The 17,206-nt window shown below is 49.0% G+C and overlaps 1 protein-coding gene across 1 annotated transcript; it reads left to right on the plus strand.

Annotated features, from left to right (window-relative positions):
• The first annotated feature begins 595 nt into the window (after positions 1-595).
• LCAT (lecithin-cholesterol acyltransferase) lies at positions 596-12,734 on the plus strand. The gene is made up of 6 exons (XM_081963517.1): positions 596-923; positions 7,930-8,086; positions 9,320-9,435; positions 10,093-10,188; positions 11,151-11,375; positions 11,693-12,734. The coding sequence occupies exons 1-6, from the start codon at positions 611-613 to the stop codon at positions 12,253-12,255; spliced, it is 1,470 nt and encodes a 489-aa protein (XP_081819643.1). The 5' UTR covers positions 596-610; the 3' UTR covers positions 12,256-12,734.
• Positions 12,735-17,206: the final 4,472 nt, after the last annotated feature.

Genomic DNA, 17,206 nt, shown 5'->3' on the forward strand with positions numbered 1-17,206 from the left:
TCCAAACCAGTAGGAACCCACCACTGGTGCAGCCTGAAGCAACCCCTGTGGGAGACTGCTGCGTGTGGCAGAGGCTGGATCTGCTGCGCTGGCTGGGCCAGACGATGGGCCAGCTGAAGTGGTCCATTCCAGCAGCTTCCAGACTCTAAGGCCTAAGCTGTGCTTGCCCTGGAGGGAGGCGGTGATGCTGCCTCAGCTACCAACTCTGGGGCTACAAACTTCATCCTGGATCCCGTCATCACCTGCTTCACACAGCCCCGAAACCGGAAATATAATAATGAAATGTTAGAGTCAGGCTGATTCAGACAACCTTGGATCCCCCTTTAAAGAAAAGTTTGGCTTATGTGCTACTTTATTTGTAAGAAATTGTCTGTTTATGCAGAGGTGCCAAGGAACCACTCAGGCGCTCCCGGGACGCTGCTCTCCACCTGCAGCTGAAGGAAGGAGGGTGTCCCAGCCCTCCTTCAGGCCTTTGCTTTGCTTACTTAAGGCCAGGAGAGGCCCGGCTCTCGGATTCCTCTGGCCGTTCGCGGCCAATGACCCCCCCGCCCCCCGTGGGCGCTGCGTGATCCCTGGGAGGGGGTCTGCAATCAGACCTTCGAGGTTGGGAATGCCTCCCTCCACCCACGGCCCACTCCGGCCCTGCCGGCCGCTCGGCCTGGGCTGGTGGGTCCCTACCTTCCGCTCCTCCCCTTCCCCAAGAGTCCGCGGGAAGAGAGCGGAGCGCCCTTCGCCAGCCCAGGCTGGGCGGGCCAGAGCGGTTTCTCGGCAGCCCAGGATGCGGAGCCAGGCCGGCTGGAGCGCTGCCCTGGTCCTGGCGCTCCTTCAGCCTGGCCGGGCCTTCTGGCTCCTCAACGTGCTCTTCCCGCCCAGCACCACCCCAGAAGCCGCCGCCTCCAACAGGACGCCCCCCGTGCTGCTGGGTGAGTTGGCCGGGGAAGGAGGGAGGGAGGGGAGCCCCGGAGGCGCCGGGGACGGTCTGGGGGCCACGGCCGGGGAGGGAGGGGGCGCCGGGGCCATCGCATTCTTCCAAGAACCGAGGAAGGGGCGGGGGGGGGTTGCTGCGGCAAAGTCTTCCCTGCGCGGGACGGAAGGGCTGAGGCCGCTTCTCTGGCCCGAGGCGGCCCCGCAAGAGCTGCCGATGCGAGGTCCGCCCGACGGCAGAAGAACCCGGCCTCTGGTCCTGCCGCTGGACCGCGGTTGGTCGTCGGCCTCTCCCAGGAGGTCGGAGGCGAGGCTGGTGGGCGACGGACGGGCGCTCTCGGGGACGTCCTGCTCCCGTGGCAGCGCCTGCTTCACCTTCCAGCGTCCGAATAAGCGCCCTGGGCACCGAAGGAGCCTCGGGGGGAGGAGCGGGCAGGCTGCCCTGAGCGCCGAGCCTGGGAGAGGCCGGTGGGCTCCTTCTGCCTCAGGCACCCAGGGGGGCTTCCCGAGCGCCAGCCGCCTTCACCCCCGGGACTGCGGGGCTTTCGCCTTTGCTGCCGGCATCGGAAGGGCGGAGATGCCTGGGAAGGGGGAGCCGGTCTGCAAAGCTTTGGACGGGCAGCATCGGGAGCCCCGCAGCGCCCCGAAGAAGCAGCTCCCAAATGGGCGGCAGCTGCCAATGTTGGAAGACCGGGAGGACTGGCCGCCTGGCAGGCTGCGTCTGGAGACGGACGGAGGTCTGGCTCTCCTTCCATTCACAATCCAGGCGGTGGCGCCTCCGTGCGGGGCCCCTTCAAATACAGACCGGAGTCAGATCTGGAATCTTGGTCAAGTTTGACCAAGCGCACAGCCCCCGCTTTTAAGCAGGTAACCTGCACTTTGCTTCTCCTTCGTTCTTCCCAATGATTTAGACCTAAACCAGTTAGGAATTGCTAAGAATCTGCCTTGAGTTCTTCTCCAAGTTGCTGAGGACCTTTAGCAGAATGTTCTTTTCAGGAGGAGGAGGAAGAAGAGAAGCAGGAGCCGAGGCTGCTCTTGCTCCAAGGCCCAGCTGCAGGGGGGCAGCCAGAGAAGGTCCTGGGGGCTCCCAGCAGTGGGAAGAAGGGCCTTCTTGGCTCTGCTGCTGCTGCAACAACAGAAAGGGGAAATCCCCCACCCCACAACGTCCCCCTTTCTGTGGCAGTGAAATGGAGCAAGCACTCTGCCCCACAGTGACCTTGCAGCCAGCCTGCCTCCCCTTTGACCTCTGAAATTAAATTTTTGCACAGTGACTCCCAGGTGGCGTTTGTTGGACTTTGCCTTGTTTGCATGAGACTGTTTGCCTGGAGGGAACAGCCAGACCCAAGTTCCCACCAGGATTGCATGGAAAAAACCAGGAGGGGTTGGGGGGGGGGTTCTCCTAAATATCCCCAGAGGGAGGGCCACTTCCGGAGCTCAGAAAGCACCCGGCCCCTTCCCTCGGCCCAAAGGGCACAGGGGAGGCAGACTTGGCCCCTGCAGAGGCATTTCTAAGTGGCTCTGGCAGGAAGGCTCATTGCGTCCCTCCCTGGGATGGGAGAACAGCCAGCTGCTTGCAGGCTGCAGGAGGAGGAGCTCAGGCATGAAGCTGCCCTCCCAGGGGATGGAGTTGCTGCTTCTTCTTAAATGCTGTTGAGGATTTCCCAGGGGCACAGCCCAGATGGGTGTTGTTAATTTGTCTCCCACAGGGCCCTTTCCTTCCCCTCTTGTGATGTCCTGTATCAAAAAGCCGTTTATGTGAATGGCTCCCAACTTTGATAAGATTTGGAAAGCAGGGAAGGAGAGGAACAAGAGATAAAGGACGAAAGAGAATAGGAAAACATTGCAGAGAGAAAGAGGCAATTGGAGGGGGGGGGATACAACCTCTCTCAACAAGCCTTCTCTCAGCCAACTGGCCATTGTGGGAGGAGCAGCTCCCCAGGACAGAGCAGGGGAAGGGAAGGGAGATCCAGGTCCATTAATCCTAAATAGGGATACTGAAGAAATGAGGAGAGGCAGGTAAGCCTCAGAACAATCACCTTCACCCCCTCCCTGAAGTGGGCTCTTTCCTGGCCCTGCATGACTGCTGGGGAGTCAAGGAATCCCTCTTAGGATGGGAAGGTTGCTCCGGGGCACCCCAAGATGAGACGGGGGGGGGGGTGAACTGCCACCCTCCAAATCAATGCTTTCTCTTCTGCTGGAAGAGCTGAGAGTCCCAGAAAAAGTGACTGATAACCCAGAATGGAGTAAGATGCATTCATAAATACTCTTGCTTTGAAAAATGTGATTGCAACAGGTGCCTGAAAAGGCATCCCCATGGAGGAGGAAGTAATAGACATTTAAAAGCATAAGGAAGATTGATAGAATTAGTGAAGGAGGCAAGGGAAGACTGGGTTGGTGGAGTCCAAAATCTCAGTGGAGTTTAGGAAAAATGGACAGGGAAGAAAAGGCGGGAAAGTGACTGTAAGGCAGGGGTGTCCAAACTTGGCAACTTTCAGACTTGTGGACTTCAACTCCCAGAATTCAACTGAAAGTTGCCAAGTTTGGACACCCCTGCTGTAAGGAGAAGAAATGCAGATGCGATACAGGCTGGCTTAAGACCAACGGAGAGTGCAGAATTTAGTTTGTGAGTCATTGTGGTTGTTAAGCAAGATGCCCATATGATTGCTTTGCTGAACAGCCACAATCCTGGCTCTCCTCATTGTAGTCGTTAAGTGTTAAGCAACTACACAGGTCATTAAGTGGATAGAGCAAAAGAGCTGCCTGCCAAAGGTTACAACAGAACAAAATAACAGAGTTGGAAGGGACCTTGGAGGTCTTCTAGTTCAACCTCCTACTCAGACACGGAACCATTTTCAGACAAATTCAGACAAACAGATGTTCAATGTCTTCTTAAAAGACTTCCAGTGTTGGGGCATTCACAACTTCTGGAGGCAAGTTGTTCCACTGATTAATTGTTCTCACTGTCGGGAAATTTCTCCTTAGTTCTTGGCTGATTCTCCCCTTGATTAGTTTCCACCCATTGCTTCTTGTCCTGCCCTCAGGTGCCTTGGAGAATAGTTTGACTCCCTCTTCTTTGTGTCAACCCCAGAGATATTGGAAGACTGCTATCATGTCTCCCCTAGTCCTTCTTTCTCTTAAGCTAAACATACCCAGTTCCTGCAACCATTCTTTATATATTTTAGTCTCCAGTCCCCTAATCATGTTTGTTGCTCTTCTTTGCATACTTTCTGAAGTCTCAACAACTTTTCACATCATGGCAACCAAAACTGTGTGGTCTTATCAAGGTATTATAAAGTGATATTAAACATTTCATGTTATATTGATTCTATCCCTCTGTTAATGCAGCCTAGAACTGTGTTGGCTTTTTTGGCAGCTGCTGCCCACGGCTGGCTCCTATTGAAATGATTGTCCACTAGGACTCCAAGATCCCTCTCACAATTGAGCCAATTAATACTGTTGAGCCACTTGTGCATTTGGTTTTTACCTGTGCTTTTAGTTTTTCTTGCCTAAATGTAGAATCTTATCTTTCCCCCCACTGAATTTCATTTTGTTAGACAGTGCCCAATGTTCAAGTCTGTCAAGATCCTTCTGTATCTTAAGCCAACCTTCTGGAGTGTTGGCTATTCCTGCCAGCTTGCTTTTGTCTGCAAATTTGATGAGTTCCCCACCTATCCCTTCATCCAAATCATTGATGAAGATACTGAAGGGTTCTGGGCCTAAGACAGAGCCTTGGGGTACCCCATTGCATTCTTCCCTCCAGGTGGAGGTAGTTCCATTAGGGACTACATGTTGAGTGTGGTCAGTCAGCCAGTTAGAAATCTATCTGGTGGTGATGCTGTCTAACCTACATTTTTCTATCTTATCAAGTACAGTAGTAGGTTGTGGTCTACTTTATCAAATGCCCTACTGAAGTCCAAGTACATTATATCCACAGCATCCCCCTGGTCCACTAATGTTGGCATTTTGTCAAAGAATGCAGTAAGATTTATCTGGCATGATCTGTTTTTTACAAACCCATGTTGGCTTTTAGTTATGACTTCATTTGTCTCTAGGAGTTCTTTGATTCGTTGTTTCATTATCTTTCCAGAATCTTCCCAGGTATTGAGGCTGATAGATCTGTAATTCCCTGGATCTTTTTCTCTCTCCTTTTTTTGAAGATCAACTACATCGGCTCTTTTCCAGTCTGCTGGTAGTTCTCTGGTGCTCCAGGATCTTTGAAAGATGGTCAATGGTCCTGAGGATGTGCAGCAGCTCCCTTTCACATGCAGAAGGGAAGTCCAGGGCTGGGCTGGAGAAAAAGCCTCTCTGATCTTTGTAATTCTGAGCTGCTTTTCTCTAGCCCAGCACTGGAGTCCTCCTCCCTCCATGCAAGAAGAGAAGCCAGTCCTGAAATTCAAATAGGACTTTGGGCACAGAGCGTTTGCAGCATTGGAAGTTCTCTGGTTTTGGGGAGCTGGCTGCAAATGCCCCATGCTGCAAACATCCTGCTGCATTTTGGAAAGTATGTTTTCAGTCAGCCTCCTTCCAAGCAAACAGAATTAAAAATAAATAAAACTAACTTGGGCTTACTGAATGAGGGAAGGAATATTTATAGATTTGCATGGAACTTATAGTGCAGAGATGGCGAACCTTTTTTGGCTAGCGTGCCATGTGGGGGGAGCACAGGGGGGTTGTGTGCAGGCGTGCCGCACCCATAATGCAATGTGTGACCCCCCCAGTGCGCATGCGCGCACTACAGGCGTGACCCCCCCATTTTTACATGCTTTTTTCGCTCTCCCCAGGCTCCAGAGGCTTTATAGGAGCCTGGGGAGGGCAAAAACAGCTTCCCCCGCCCCGCCAAATGCCCTGCGGAGGCTTCAGGGACCTACAGGAGGCTTCCCTGAAGCCTTCAGAGTGCTCAAAACGACCCTCCGAGCAAACCGGAAGTGACTTCCTGTTTGCTCGGAGGGTCGTTTTAAGCGTTCCGAAGGCTTCAGGGACCGTCCGGAGGCCTCCCAGACACCTTCGGAGCGCTCAAAACGACCCTCTGAGCAAACCGGAAGTCAGTTCCCGAACTTCCGGTTTGCCCGTAGGGCCGGTTTTTTACGCTCCGGAGGCTTCACGGAAGCTCATGAAGCCTCTGGAGGGCCCCCCGGGGGGGGGCTCTTTTCACCCTCCCCGGGCTCCTATAAAGCCTCTGGAGCCTGGGGAGGGCGAAAATGGCTTTAAAAAAGGGTGAAAGCTGGCCAGCGCGTGCATGTGCGCTGGCCAGCTGACAGGGCAGCGCCTTGCGTGCCCTGACAAATGACTCTGCGTGCGATAGGTTCGCCATCATTGTTATAGTGAGACCTGGAGTCTTCCACAGTGTCTTGTAAGCCAACTGGGCCCCCCTTGAGATCCAGATATGGTGGTAAACAGGGAGTTGATGGAGCAGCTGCCAGCAGCCAGAGGGTCCAGCACCAAAGCCTTGCTCAGGACAGCCGCCCAGCTTCCTCCTGGCTACCACCCTTGAATGTGTGCCTCTGTTTGACTCTCCCCCCTTGGAAGAGTGGCAGCCCCCTTGCTTTCCTCCTTTCTTTGGACTGTCCTTTCTCCCCCTTTTGACCTTTCCTGCAAAGTGGCTTGGGCATAGTAAGCCATGCTTGGGCACCTCTGATTTCCGCCACGCATTTTGGACAGGGTTACCTCCTCTCTTCCTACCTGTTGTATGACCTCTGGTGATTCGTTATATTCCACCTCCACTTTTAAAGGAATTGCTCCAATGTTAGGTTTCTTGATCAAAGATATTAAAAGACCAGGTATTCGAGGCCTCCCTGGGCACGGAGGCGTCTGGAGGACAGGCTCTTCCTGCTCTTGGTTGCTAGAAGAGGGTCTCTCACATCCAGAAAGTTGTGGCAGGATGATGGCCCAGCACCAGCCTGGTTGGCTTTTCAGCACCAAGCAAAACTGGGTTTTCCTCAGGCATTTGGGACTTAGCAATTATAGCCTGGCTGCCTGCTGGTTGTTTAGGGCTGCAGATCCAGACAAGCGTGGAGGGCAGCAAAATGCAGAAAGGTCTGCTGCCATCTGCCGATTGTCTGGATTTTTGCAGACCAGAATTGGGAACTGACAGCTGCGGCTTCTGAGACTCTGTGCCTCTCTGTTAATGAAAGCAGCACTTAACCCCTTGCCCGATGAATTGCTTAATTTCATCTGCAGCATGCAGAGAATCTCTGCTAACACACAAACCTTTATTAATTGCAGTCGCTCCAGCAATACATGCAGACACAAACAGTCGTTTACATGCTGTGCTGTAGAGGTGATAAAAGGGCACCTGGGAAGAAAGGAGCTCCATGCAGATAAAAGGGAGTCTGTAAAGGAGGACTTCTTTCTTCTACTTGGCCAACAGGGACTCATTACGTGTCCCCTTAGATGTCCTGAGAATGAGGGGGCTGGGTGGAGTCACTGAAGCAGTAGGCTTCAGTCGAGCTTCAATGGACTCCAGAGGATGGTAGAGGTCAGGAAGGCCTGGAGGAACGTTCTCCATGGGGTCGCGATGGGTCGGACCCGGCTTCGCAACTCACAACAACAGATGTCCTGGGCTGCCTGACTTGCAGCAGGGCCGGTCCTTTCATATCTCTGCTGCTGCTTCAGGCTGACTCCCTTATCGCCTCTTCAGCTGCCTTGCTCTGCATTCTTCTCTGGGGTCAGGTTTGGAAACCTCTCATCCCGAGGAGACCTTCCCCAGCACTCGCTTTCTCATTGCAATTTTTCCTCCTACGAGGAGATCTCTGGGGTGAACCTCTTGAGGGCAGGAGCCACCTTGCCAGGCACAGCTGTTTGCAGAGGATGGACAGGAGGGTAGAGAGGCAAACCTGCCACTTCCCTTCAAGACAGGGTTGCAGCCAGAAGAAGGGAAAGGCCCAGGTAGACAGGGCAGGTATACAGGAGGAGGACATCCGGGAATCCCCGTCTCTGCAGGCCAGTTTGTCCTTTTGGTTCGGAGATGGGAAGGCAGCTGCTCTCTCTGTTTCTCTGCCCCTGCAGTGCCCGGGTACCTCGGGAATCAGCTGGAGGCTAAGTTGGACAAGCCAGATGTGGTGAACTGGATGTGTTATCGCAAGACTGAAGATTACTTTACCATCTGGCTGAACCTCAACATGTTCCTGCCTTTTGGAGTGGACTGTTGGATCGACAACACAAGGCATGTCTGTGGGGGAGCACCCCTCTCTTCCCAGACAGACCCCCCCCACACACACACATCAACTCTACTCTTGGCCTCTCCTCTGCCTGTTGGGATGGGGGTCCTGCTGGCCCAGACCTTAGAGGGCCCCTGGCTCCCAGACGGAGGAGAAGAGAGGGTGATGCAGAGGGAGAGGAGACCCCAAAGATGCAACAAGCAGCAAGTTAAAGAGCCTCTCCCAAACAGAAGATATTGTGCTAAGCCATTGTTTGTTTTATACAACACAGTGGGTGACTTGCACAAGCTCTGCTAAACTACAAACCATGATTTATGAACAGTGGCCGATTCATGAGTTTGCTAAGCCAAAACTAAGCAAAGCATTTTGGGTCTTACTGCAGTCGCTGAGTGCTTCTTTCATTCATTTCACCTCAGCTCTGAGTGAAAATATGATCCCACAACTTTCCAATAGAATCTCTCGGCATTAATTTATTCTGGGAACATCCCACCCTAACCCCTGCCTCCATCCCTCCGTGAACGTCAGAATTGCTGATTTTGTTATTATAGACTGCCTGGTCTCTATTGGGGTCACTGATCCTGATGGACTCTTGTTGCTTTCATCTGGGACACCAGACTGGGCTGGGGGCTCCCACTTCCTCCCCTCCGCCACTTCATCAACTTAGTCGGGCTGAGTTCAGGACTGCCTTAGAAGAAGACCAGTCCTGGTAGCCTCCCGAAACATCTGGCAGGCATCAGGAAGGGCTTCATGGTGCAAGCCCACAACTCCATCTGCTGTTTCAGGAGTTAGTTTTAATCGTGGCTTCAGCATCCCTGAAAAAAATGAGAAACTCCTGTTTTAAAATAGCTAGCCCAATGTGGCATGGATTGCCCAATGGGACAGGAGTCTCCCTCTCCTGGCAGCCCTCAATGGCCCCCATGCCCTCTCAGCTGTTTCTCCCTGGTGGGAAGCAGATTTTGACTCCTGATGCCCCACGGGGCTATTTGGGGGCTGAGTGGGGAGCCTTCTTTTTTGTTGGCAGAGACCCCGAGCACAAGAGGCAACCAGGAGCCCTCCAGTCCACAGGATTTGAGGCCTCAACCTGGACCGTAGACCTAAAGGATCGAGGCCTGGGTTTTTTAGATCAAGGCTGCTAGTGATCCTGAGAGTGGTATTTAGCCCCTTCAAGTTCTCTGGTAGGATGGCCTTTGTTGGAAGTGGACCTCCTGAAATAATGATTGTGTTTTCTCTTGACACAGAGTGATTTTCAATAAAACCACCCGGAGCATAAGCAACGCCCCTGGAGTCCACATCAGAGTTCCTGGGTTTGGCCAGACCTTTTCCGTGGAATACCTAGATGGTGGCAAATTGGCAGGTGAGAAGAATGGGGGGACTAGGGGGAGCTGGAGGGAAGCTCAACAGGGTGAAATGCATCCCCCAAAGTCGTCTTCTGAGTCTTTGGTTCCTCTGGGTTCCTAGATTTTCCTGCATGAAATAATGGCAGAGAGTGTGGGCAAAAGCCTGCTATTGCTGGTCTTTGTTGGGGCGGGGGGCTACCTGCACAAGGGTCCTCCCTCTGTGGGGGTCTGATATGCAGTTATGATGACCGGAGGGGGGTAGCTCCAGGCCAGATAGCTCCACAGGCAGCTTTTCTGCCAGTCTGGCAGAGCAATCACAGATCTTCTTGGGCCGGTCAGTTGCCAGAGCGTTTCCCTTCAAGGAGAGAGTGGTTTAGGGAGGACAATAATACAGTGGAAATTGCATTATGGTTCTCCTGCTTTCTTGGGGGCTTTGGAAAGATCTTTGAGGGGTGCTCAGTGGAGGGCAGCCCTCTGGATTTCAGAAGTTGCTCCCAGATCTGCATGACCTTCTTTGATCTTGGTGCTTTCTCTAAAAACCGCTTGGCTTCTTCTGAGGGAATCAGGAATGGTTTGGGAAGGAGAACAGGAGCAGAAATTCCAGGGAGGCCTGGACTCCGTTCCCTGGAGGTCGCCCTGGCCTCCTCTCACCTCCCTTCTCTTCCTTGCTCTAGGCTACATGCACACCCTGGTGCAGCACCTGGTCAACAACGGCTACGTGCGTGATCAGAGCGTGAGAGCGGCTCCCTACGACTGGAGGCTTGGCCCCAGTGAGTACGCCTGGGCAGAGGCAGGGGAGCAGGGAGGATGGGCTCAGCCCCTTCCAAAGTGCACGGCATCAGCTGCCTGCACTCCATTTTTTCAGCTTGTCTTACGGTTGTCTCTTCTGCCCAAGGCTGTTGTTCCAAGCGGCTGTGTAAGCCTTTCAGTATCAACCAGTCAATCAAACAATCACTGAAGCCTGATCATTCCTCCCAGGCTTTCCATTGGTCGTTCCATTTTTTTCAGTGGCCCCAGCAGAGCAGCCACAGGATCAGGATATTATTATTATTATTTTATTTATTTTATTAAATTTGTTAGCCGCTCCCTCTCCACAAAGGGACTCAGGATATGGTGCAAAGGAAACCATTTTCTGCTCCCCAAGGAAAAAGAAAATGGTATTAACTTTTTCCCAGCTAAGGATTTTTCTTTCGCAAATCTGGGTTAAGAAGAATTGAAGAAAATGGGCCAGGTCTGCCTCATAATATAACACATCATCAGAAGGATTTAATATTTCCCACCTATCCCTGGCTTATCTGTATTTGAAACCCTGACACAAATAAAATGTGACATGAAAGGAGTGACGGGAGAGATCCGGGATGGAGGGGGGATGAAATTCAGCAGCGCAGCTTTGGGCATCCTTCATTACAGCCCATCACGGCGCTTGGGGACAACTGGAAGCCACCCAGGGCTCAGAGCCTCAGCATCAGGGCTGAGCCATGGGGGGGAGGAGAAGTGGGGTCAAGGGTCAGCTTCTTCCCCAGGAGCATCCCACCCCAATTCCCCCCATGGTGTACCCCTCACCTGTCCTTCTCGAAGGGGGTGGAGATGGTTTGCCTGCAGCCTCGGGCGGAGAGGGGTGGGGAGGAGCCCTCCAGCATTACTCTGGGCAGGGCATGGGAAGATTTCCCCTAGAGCCCAGGTGGTGGGGGTGGGCTGCGGTTTCCCTCCCATACTCCTCCTCTTTCCACAGCCGACCAAGAGGTTTACTATTCCAAGCTGCGGGGCCTCATCGAAGAGATGTTTGAAGCCCACCAGAAGCCGGTTTTCCTGATTGGCCACAGCCTTGGCAACCTCCACATCCTCTACTTCCTGGTCCAGCAGCCGCAGGCCTGGAAGGACCGCTTTGTTCAGGGCTTCATTTCCCTGGGGGCCCCCTGGGGGGGAGCAGTGAAACCCATGCGGGTCATGGCTTCAGGTGAGTAGCTACCCAGGCGCTGCCCAGCCGTGTCTCCCTGGGGCCTGCACTGAGCTGGGCTGCACCAGCAGCTTTCTGCCCACTGAAGATCCTGGGTGTATCTTACTCACAGCCCCCATTCTATCTGAGGAAAAAATGGAGCGGCATCGATCCGTTTTGCACCCGGTTTAGCTTTAAGAAGAGGGAAGAATCCCCGTTAAGTTTATTCACCGGCTGCCCTCTGTGGCTGAATTACATCGTAATGCAATTTTTTATTGCAAATTAGCAAATCTGAAAGTGGGAGTAGAATAATGCGATTCCACTGGTGTCCTTTGCAGGTGACCATCAGGGCATTCCTATTATGTCCAACATTAAATTGCGTGAAGAAAAGCGAACCTCCACCAACAGTCCCTGGTTGTTCCCCACCCACACAGCCTGGCCGGAGACGCACGTCTTCATCTCTACCCCCTTCTACAACTACACCTACCGGGACTACCAGCAGTTCTTCCACGATATCAACTTTGAAGACGGCTGGTTCATGTGGAATGACAGCAAGGAGCTTCTGGCGGGGCTGCCGGCCCCCGGCGTGGAGGTCTATTGCCTATTTGGCAGCGGACACCCAACTCCAGAGACCTACATTTACAACGACCACTTTCCCTACGAGGACCCGGTGGAGATCATCTATGGGGACGGGGATGACTTGGTTAGCTGGCGCAACATAGAGCTGTGCAAGGAGTGGCGCAACCAGCAGCATCAGAAGGTCCATGTCCTGGAGCTGCCTGGAGCTGAGCATCTCAACATGATCTTTGACAACCGTACCCTACAATACATCAGTGAAATCCTGTTTGGGAACCTGGAGAATGTGACTGCCACACAAGACCTGGGGGGAAGGGTCCTCTGAATCCCCATGGAAAGGGAAACCTTCCCCACCCAGAAACTGGCTGCTGTTTCCTCTGCTAGTGTGGGGAAGGAACATGAATGCGCCACAGTACTGAAGCTTTCTCTGTGCTGGAGAGACTGAAGGGCTGGCTGCCCCCCCCCCCCCGGTGTTTGATTGTTAATATGATAGTTCCCACTTCCCCACCGTATTTTCAAGAAGCATGGAGCACAGCGTACTGCTTATAGGTTCCCGTAGAGCAGCAGCAACTTTTCAGAAAACATAATGTGGCAAAGACCTTGGAAGGCTGGGCCTAGAGACGCTGCCAAAGGAGTGGTCAGATAAGAGATGGCATAGCCTGCAGCTGTATGGTGAGTGGAGCAAGAGACTCAGAAGAGACCCTCCCTAGTTTCTCAGGCTGTAAAGGAGACAGTGGGAAATTTGTACCTGCAGATTTGCAAGCTTCTGTTAATATAATTTTACAATAAAGTAGAATTAGTACATCTGGTCTTGTTTCATGTCTGGTCTATTTAGCAAGGCTGATATTAATCTTGCAAGTCTCTGATTCTCTTCCAAAGAGGAGGATTTTAGGAATGGCCTCCAGTCCTCAAGGAACTCTGCTATCCGATGTGCATCTGGCAGCAGCGTTGTTGTTGTTAACATGACCAACAAGTGGATGCACAATGACCAATTTGCAGAATGCCATGGTATGACACAACAGTCGGAGCAAGATATGGCGCACCTGCGGCAACAGAAATCGCTCCTGCATTCCTAAGGGAGCTTCCTGGAGATGTTCAGGGGGGCTGGGGTCAGTTCTGGCCATTCACTACTCCATGTAAGAGGGGAGGCCAAGGGGGGTTGCCATTGATTGCGCCAAAAGGGCTGTTTGCTAAAGGAAAGAGCAGCAAAGTGGGCAACAGTGGCCATTCAGGGAAACGGTTTAGTGCCGGGCAACTCTCAGGACTTCATGTGTGAATTTAAAGGGACCCTTTGGGGGATCCCATGTCTACTCAGGGGTTAGCCATTCTCTCTCTCTTTTTTTTTTTAATTAAAAGAGTTTTGTACAAACAGATTTTCCCCCTTTTCACCCCCCCGCCATACAATATAAATCTCATACAAATGCTATACCCCCCCAACCCCCCCACCAAAATTCACTTTCAAATATTATACCAAGTACTTTGCCCCCTCCCCTCCCCCCATCTTAAAATAGATTACTCGTAACCCCTCTCCTCCCAACAAACACAATATAAATTTCTCTTAGATTAATAATAACACATTGATCCCATTTTCTAAGCTAATTTAACATCTATAACTCTTAATATAAATTTCTCCTAGAATAACAATGTTTCATTAATCCCATCTTCTAATTTATTCATACATATATATTGCCCCGCCCTCCACCCTAACCCTCCCCCACCTCCCACACAAACCCACCCCCCTGACTTCCGCTGTATACCACTCTAACAATTCCAAACATCCCATATACTATTTACTCTGATCATCTATCGGTCTAAACATTCTTACCTAAAGGCTACATAATAACTCCTGGTCTGGTATTTATTCTGTATATAATCAATCCATTTTGCCCATTCCTTTGTGTAATCCTCCTGTTTCTGAGCTTTTAAGAAAGCTGAAATTTTTGCCATTTCAGCGAACCCCGCCACCTTCTGAATCCATTGATCAATTGTCGGTAAAAAATCTTTTTTCCAATGTTGCGCAATCAACAACCTAGCTGCTGTGACCATATACAAGGCCAATTTTGTTTCCCCTTTGGTAAAATCCTTAACTATACCCAATAAAAACATTTGCGGAGTGAATTGTATTCTTTTCTTAAATACATTCTGCATAACCCACCATATTTTTATCCAAAAAGCTTTAACCTTGTTACAAGTCCACCATACATGAAAAAAGGTAGCATCTAGACACCCGCATCTCCAACATTTTGGTTGAACATTTGGGTACATGCATGATAATTTTTTAGGATCTAAATACCATCTGTAAAACATTTTATAAAAATTCTCCCTTAAATTCTGTGACTGTGTAAATTTAACATTCTGAACCCATATTTTTTCCCACGTTTCCAACATAACCACTTCACCAAAATTCTGAGCCCATTTAATCATACAATCCTTAACCAATTCACTTTCTGAGTCTCTTTCTAACAGTACATTATATATTCTTTTAACTTGGTTTGGAACAGTCTCTTTTATCTGCTTAATCAGTTCCACTTCTTTATCCATAAAACCGACCCTGCGATCTTCTTCCCATCTCTTCTGTAGCTGTATGTAATGTAACCAATTTAAAGTAATTCCTTCTTCCAACAGCTGTTCCAAAGTTTTTAACTTCCATTCGCCCCCATCAGCAATAAGCACATCTTTATATAAACAACCCCCGAGTGATTTAATATTCATAATCCCCATGGTGTCTGCAAGATCCAACCAAAGCGGTATTTTATAATCCCAATTGGGCCGGTGCTTCTTCCATATTCTCATCAAGGCACTTCGGAGAACATGGTTGTTAAACACTTTATCCACCCTGTCTTCATAAAAAAGATATGCATGCCATCCCAGAACAAGATCATGGCCTTCTATATTCAGCAATTCCATTTTTGTTTTCCCAAACCAATCTGCTACATGCGTTAATACCGCAGCTTCATAATACAATCGAAGGTTTGGGAGTCTGAGGCCGCCTCTTTCACGTGTATCTTGCATAATCTTCATCTTTACTCTCGGTTTTTTCTCCTTCCAAACAAATTTATTTAATGTTGTTTGCCAATTTAACAAGGTTTTATCTGATTTAAGCACCGGAATCATCTGGAATAGAAAGATAAATCTAGGTAGAATGTTCATTTTAATTGCTGAGATCCTTCCAAGCAAAGACAATTGTAACTTTTTCCACGCTTCAAGATCTTTCTGTATCTTTTGCCACAACACTTCATAGTTATTTGAGAAAAGTTTTGTATTTGATTCTGAGATTTGTATTCCTAAATATTTAACTTTAGAAACTATTTCAAAATCTGCTAAACTTACAAGTCTCTTTCTTTGAGTCTCTGTCATGTTTTTAACCATCATTTTCGTTTTGTTTTGATTTAGTCTAAACCCAGACACCATGCCAAATTCTACTATGATATTTTTCATCTGGATTATTGATTTCAAAGGATGTGAAAGGGTAACAACCAGATCATCGGCGAATGCTCTAGTTCTGTATTCCTTTTGCCTGATAGCTATGCCATCTAAGGATTTTGAGTCCCGAATTGCGTTCAACAAGACTTCCAAAGTTAAAATAAATAACAATGGGGATAATGGGCAACCTTGTCTTGTGCCTTTTTGAATCTCGAAAGTTGTTGACAAATTTCCATTAATAATAAGTTGTGCATTTTGTTGCTGATAAATTGCTCCAATCGCCTGCCGCAATCGTGGTCCCATATCCATCTTTTCCAAAGTCTTGGTTAGAAAGTTCCAATTCACTCGATCGAAGGCCTTCTCTGCATCCAAGAAAACCAGCACTGCAGAGATCTGCTTATTCTTATCAAGATAGTCAATTAAATCTATGAGTTGCCTTACATTCTCCTTCATATGTCTGCCTTCAATAAATCCTGCTTGATCATGATGAATAATCTCTTGAATAACCGGCATCAATCTGTTGGCTAGTACCTTAGCAAATATTTTATAATCTGTGTTCAGAAGAGATATCGGCCTGTAATCCTCTGGTTTCTTAGGGCCCTCTTTATCTTTAGGTATCAATGAGATAAAAGCCGCTTTCCATGAGGGAGGTATTTTACCTCCTTGTTGTATATTACAAAATAGTTGTGTAAGATATTCAATCATTTTCAGTTGTAAAGTTTTATAATACATTGCAGTCAAACCATCAGTCCCTGGAGCCTTAGCTAATTTAAGTTGATTTATAACTAAAGTGATCTCATCAGCGGTTATAAGACGTTCCAAATTTGCCTTTTGAAGCACAGAAATTTTGGCAACCCTTTTTCCTTCCAAAAAATCATCTATTAACTTGTTCTGTATATTATCCTGTACATATAGCTTAGTATAATAGTCCACAAATGATTTTTTAATCAACTCTTGTTGATATACCATCTTCCCTCGAAACTCAATTTTATCAATAATTCTGTCATTCATATTCCTTCTCAAAGTATATGCTAACCATCTACCAGGTTTATTAGCGTTGGCAAAGGTGTTATGTTTAGCAAATTGTAAATTAGTTGCTGTTTGTTCTGCTATAAGCATCTGAAATTGATCTTTCAACAGCTTTAGCGCCATCTGGAGCGCCTGGTCATTCGGGTTTGTTATAAGCAGCTGTTGCTTGCTTTTTATTTCATCTTCCAATTCCATTCTCCTTTTCTGTCTAATTTGTTTATGTTTAAAGTTCATATGTATCAGGACCCCACGCATATAAGCTTTACTTGCATCCCAAACTGTTTCAATGGGAGTGCCCTTATTCATGTTAAAACTGAAAAATTCCTTCATGTGTTTTTTAAGTTCATCAACATTTTTTTCATATCTAAATAAATTTTCATTTACTCTCCAAGACCTTCTTGGCCTCATCCCTAATTCAATTTGTAACCACACCAGACTATGATCGCTAAGTGTCCTGGCGAAAATCTTGGATTTCTTGGCTTTAGGAAGTAGATCCGGTGTTAACAAAAAGAAATCAATCCTTGAAAAGGATTTATGTCTATCTGAGTAGAAAGAAAAATCCATCTCATTTAGGTGTTGTGTCCTCCAAACATCTTTTAATTTCAAATCGTCTTGTAAATCAAAAAAAGCCTTTGGTAATTTGGTAGTGAATTTAGTCTTTGTACTCTTATCTATCTTTGGAGAAATCACTCCATTCCAGTCTCCCATTATTAGAATACTCTTAAAGTTCCAGTCTAAAATTTTTAAATGGAGCATCTTATAAAAACTTTCTTGGCGTTGGTTAGGAGCATATATTCCTAGCACCAAAATGGGACCAAAGTCTG

This window comes from Natrix helvetica (assembly GCF_964273705.1).
Source record: "Natrix helvetica genome assembly, chromosome: 10".
Classification (NCBI taxonomy): Eukaryota; Metazoa; Chordata; class Lepidosauria; order Squamata; family Natricidae; genus Natrix; species Natrix helvetica.